The sequence below is a fragment of the Myotis brandtii genome, unplaced genomic scaffold, assembly GCF_000412655.1.
Source record: "Myotis brandtii unplaced genomic scaffold, ASM41265v1 scaffold1720, whole genome shotgun sequence".
NCBI lineage: Eukaryota > Metazoa > Chordata > Mammalia > Chiroptera > Vespertilionidae > Myotis > Myotis brandtii.
Window position 1 is genome coordinate 32,006 of NW_005356342.1, and position 4,760 is coordinate 36,765.

Consider the following 4,760-nt stretch of genomic DNA (forward strand, 5'->3'; position numbering starts at 1 on the left):
CCCCTTCCCTAGTCTTGCCCTTTCTCCCGGGACTGCCCGGTGACTCTGCCCCCCTAGTTCCCCAGGCCCCCGCTTCCCCTCACTCAGAATATTCTCCGTGTTTTCCGTCACCAAGTTGATCTCCGGTTCAAGAAAATATTCCGAGGCCACGCAGCGACCCTTCTCCCGACCTGGAGGGAGGATAGGAGGGCAGGGCTGGATGAGAGGTTCCTAAGGTCTGGAAAGACAGTCAGGGGCACCACGCACAGTGGAGAGACCCTCGGGCTGGGGACGGCTTAACCCAAGGGTTAGGGAAGGAGACGGGCGGGAGGTCTGGGGGCTCCTGTTCTTGGCTGCCCTAGTGCCCAGCCTCATGGAGAGAGACAAGCTGGAACCCTAGGTCCCAAGTGAGGAGGGGCTGTGGGCCACGACTCCTGGATCCCTAGAGAGAATCAGGCAGCGGGTGGCAAGATCATCTCTGTAATCATTGGGAGCCGTGGTTTTTTTTATCCTGTCCATTCAGCACTGGAGCTGTCCAGGGGACAAGTTCTGAACCTAGATGACCACCTCTAAGGGAGGCGGGGAGACTGCGGTTCCCAGGGGGTTAGGGACCAGGAGATGGTGTGAGCACTGGGGCTCCTGGAGGCAGGACATACAAGGCTCGGAATTGGGTCTCCGGGGAGGAATCGAGTCTCCAGGACAGAAACAGGAGGGGTGTCTGTATTTCTGGAACCCAGAGATGGAACGAAGAATAAAGAACTGTGGGGTGGCCCTGACCGGTTTGGCTCAGTGGATAGAGCGTTGGCCTGCAGACTGAAGGGTCCCAGGTTTGATTCCGGCCAAGAGCATGTACCTTGGTTGCGGGCACATCCCCAGTGGGAGGTGTGCAGGAGGCAGCTGATCGATGTTTCTCTCTCATCGATATTTCTAACTCTCTATCCCTCTCCCTTCCTCTCTGTAAAAAAATCAATAAAATATATTTAAAAAGAACTGTGGGGTGGCCTGGCTGGTGTGGCTCAGAGGTTGAGCATCGACCTATGAACCAGGAGGTCACGGTTCGATTCCCGGTCAGGGCACATGCCTGGGTTGTGGACTCGATCCCCAGTAGGGGGCGTGCAGGAGACAGCCGATCAATGGTTCTCTCTCATTTATGTTTCTCTCTCTCTCTTTCTCTCAGATCAATAAAAATATACTTTTTAGCCCTAGCTGGTTTGGCTCAGTGGATAGAGCGTCGGCCTGTGGACTCAAGGGTCCCAGGTTCGATTCCGGTCAAGGGCATGTACCTTGGTTGCAGGCACATCCCCAGTAGGGAGTGTGCAGGAGGCAGCTGGTCGATGTTTCTCTCTCATCGATGTTTCTAACTCTCTATCCCTCTCCCTTCCTCTCTGTAAAAAATCAATAAAATATATTTTAAAAAAGAGAGAGAGAGAGAGAGAGAGAAGTCTGGGATCCCACCAGGCCAGGCAGGGACAGGCGAGCGGAGGGCAGGTGAGGTGTGTACCTGCGAAGAAGCAGACGCGCCAGAGGCCGGCGTGCAGGGCCATCTTGACCTCCGTGGTCTGGTTCTGCGGCAGCACCGTGCCCTCCTCCATGTAGAGCCAGTAGTCGGTGCTGACCGCGATGCCCACCAGCAGCAGGCCGCACGCGCCGAACACGCTGCTCAGCAGGGTCAGGGCACGGCTGCTGCAGTGACTCATCGTCAGCGGCGGGGGGCGCCCTGCGGGGCCTGGGGGAGGGAAGCTGTCCTGGAGAAGGTCTGGCGGGACCCACTAGACTCCTCACCCCCAGGCAGCCACCCCGGACGGAGGGCGGGCTCAGCCAGACACAACCAAACCCCAACCCTCTCCCATTGGACCTCTGTGTCCGCCCTGGATTTGAACCAGTGACACCCAATATTGACCTTCACCCCTAGGCCTGGTCTTCCTGAGCCTGGCACTTGTCACTTGGATCCTGATCAGAGACCCCCCACACACACACACCAGACCCCCCCAACTCCAGGATACGATTTCCAACCATAATCCAACCACGTGTCCGGACGTGGGTGGGTGCCCAATATCATGACGCCAACTAAAGGGTGTCCCAAAATTCACGCAAGAAGTAATTCTGATAGAAAACAAAGGTTTATAATTAAAAATTGTAAATTTTTTTATTGATTCGCAAAGTATACAGTCTAGGGTTATGTATGGGATAGCACATCGGGTAAATGGCCCCCACGGCTTTGCTGGCACATACGCAAAGCCGTGGTCTTCATTGGTCTTCATTGTCCCTGCTCCTGGGCCATCATTGGTACTTGGTCATGCTTATCAAATTGAAGGGATTGAAATCAAAGGGCAACAGATATTAGAATCTGATTCAATAAACCAAGTAAAATTAGGCTTTTATTTTTTTGTCGTTGTTGTTGTTGTTAATGCTCACGCAAAATTCAAATCTTGCGTGAATTTTGGGACACCCTATAGAAATGCAGTTTCTAGATCCTCAACCCCAGAACCAAGCCTTCCGACCCAAACCTCATGCGCTCACCCAAGACCTTAGCCACAGACATGAGACCAGACAGAGCCTGGTCCTGTGACTCAGAAGCTATTACAGTGATCAGTCACGTCAGCCCTGGGGCCAGGCGCGCACCTCGACTCTGTGCCCTGGTGCGAGCCACACACCTTGAAAACCACACGCCAACAAGGGCCTGTGGCCTCAACTCTGAGCCAGAACCTGGGACTCCGAGTGTTGAAACTTGGGCACTGGGTGTTGAGCAGCCTGACCTGTGTAGAAACCTTGACTCAAGCCACCCAATTTTGACTCCATCTGCTGACCCCTTTCTTTTGGATTCTGTCTCTGAATAGAAACCAGAAATCCCCCCAGTGAGTCACCAACCAAGGACCCTCACCCCATACCCTGGCCTCAGGCCCTTGACCTCAGACCTACCTAAGACCTTGATTAGAGGCCTCCACCTAAGTTTAAACTCTTCTCTTGACCCAATTCTAACACCAAGAACTTCACCCATGACCTTCTAACTCTGGTCCTGTATCTTGACCTCAATCTGGTGCCCCAATCTGATATTCCAGAACCTGAATTCCCCCCAACCCCAAAACCCAGGCAGGCCCCTGGACCGGGGGTCCTGGAACACCATCCCAGGCTGCTGGATCCCCAAACCCTGGGACCCAGAAACTTGGAACCAGAATTTTGGATGGAGATTCCAGAATGACAAAACCATGATCTAGGGAACCATCCCCCCCCACCCCCCACACACACACACACAACTCAGCACCCCAACCAGAGCACACCAATCCAACAAGTGACCCTCCACAAGGATCAGAGCTCTGAATTCAACAACCCAATCAGGAAATCCAGGATCCCACTCCTCCCTTCGCCCCCCCCCCCACCCCCCCCCCACCCACACACACACTCTGCTGGGGTCTGTAAAATGGGTTCAGGATTTCTGCTTCAACCAAGGGCAACGCTTCCCCATGAATTCTCTACAGAGATTCTGGGCTCCACTTCCCATGCAAGGCCTTCCAATGACAGACCCTCTTCAACATCCAACCTGGGACTCTGATCCATATAACACTGGGTCCTCAAAACAAGAGATCTCCAGTTCATAGCTGGGGCCCCCCAAATTCCAATCAGGAATCTGAAGATTCCAAGGAGCATGCACCTCATCCCTAATTCACCACCCTCAGCCCCCACCACGGACTTTTCCCTAAACTAGGCAACCCCATGATTTGGGGGGCTTACCCTGGGACCCCCATCCTAGCTCAGCCAGAGACTTTTAGGTCTCTGAGTACCAGAGTCCCCATCCTCTTTTGAACTATGAAGGTTAAGAGCCCCTCAACACGTCCCGGCCATGCAACCAAGATCGGAGACCCCCCACTTTTTAACATCGGAATGCCGGGAGCTTGAAACTCTGCCCCACCCCAGTGAGGGGTCCTAGACAACTTCCACCACCACCCTCATCTCAGCATCCGCTGCCCCGACCCCACCCCCGCCTCCTGGCGGACTCGGGGATCCGGTCTGGCGGAGCTCAGACCAGCTTTCCTCCCATCCCCCCTGTCCCATGGCTCCGGGCTCGACCGCCAGCTCCTCGCTCCTCCTCGTCTAGCCTGCTCAGCTCAGCTCAGCTCGGCTCGGCAAGGAAACCAGGGTCCGAAACCCAGTTTCCCCGGCCGCCTGCGCCCAGGTGGCTGACCTCAGCTCCTCCCATCAGCTCCTCCGACCCGGGCTGGGACCCGGCTCGGGGTCCCCCGGCTCGCTCCCCGCCTGGAAGCAGCCCCCTCCATTGCTCCAGTTCCTCCTCACTCTACATTCTCCGCCAGCCGCCAGCCTCATCCTTGGGGACCCTCCCCCCAGGCCCGGAGCCTCCTGCCTCTCCCTCTCCCCAGCCTCTCCAGGACGCGCGCGTTCGGGTCTCCGGGGTCCCCTCCTCCAAGCCCGAGTCCTGACTCCATCGCCTTCCAGCCTCTGGGGGGGACATACCCGCTTTCCGGGAACCCTTCCCCAGACTCACGTCCTGCTCTTAGCGGGCCAGGCCCTCCCTCCCTCCCTCCCTCTCCGCCACGGCCGCCCCCCTCAAGGACCTGGGCTGCGCCCTGCCCGGGGCCCACGGTCCCTACGACTCGGACGTAAAGAGTGGAGTTGCCTCGCTCCGGACCCTCGGACCCCGTCCTCCGGTTCCCGAGGCCCAATGTCCCTCCATCCCCCATCGCCTCCCGAACTCGGAGGTCCCGACCGCCGGGAAGCCGGCCCCCAGAGCCACCCAGGCCCCTTTGAGCCCCAACCCCCGGCTCCCA

General features: G+C 57.0%; 1 protein-coding gene across 1 annotated transcript in view; it reads right to left on the minus strand.

Moving 5' to 3' along the window:
* The window catches only part of CACNG7 (calcium channel, voltage-dependent, gamma subunit 7), a 23,799-nt gene extending 22,094 nt beyond the window's left edge, over positions 1–1,705 (minus strand). Inside the window, exons 1-2 of the mRNA XM_005863126.1 lie at positions 1,481–1,705; positions 84–170 (exon numbers count right to left, since the gene is read on the minus strand). Of these exons, the coding sequence (XP_005863188.1) occupies positions 84–170; positions 1,481–1,676 (283 nt within the window). The 5' untranslated portion in view covers positions 1,677–1,705. The remainder of the gene's footprint in view (positions 1–83; positions 171–1,480) is intronic.
* Positions 1,706–4,760: the final 3,055 nt, after the last annotated feature.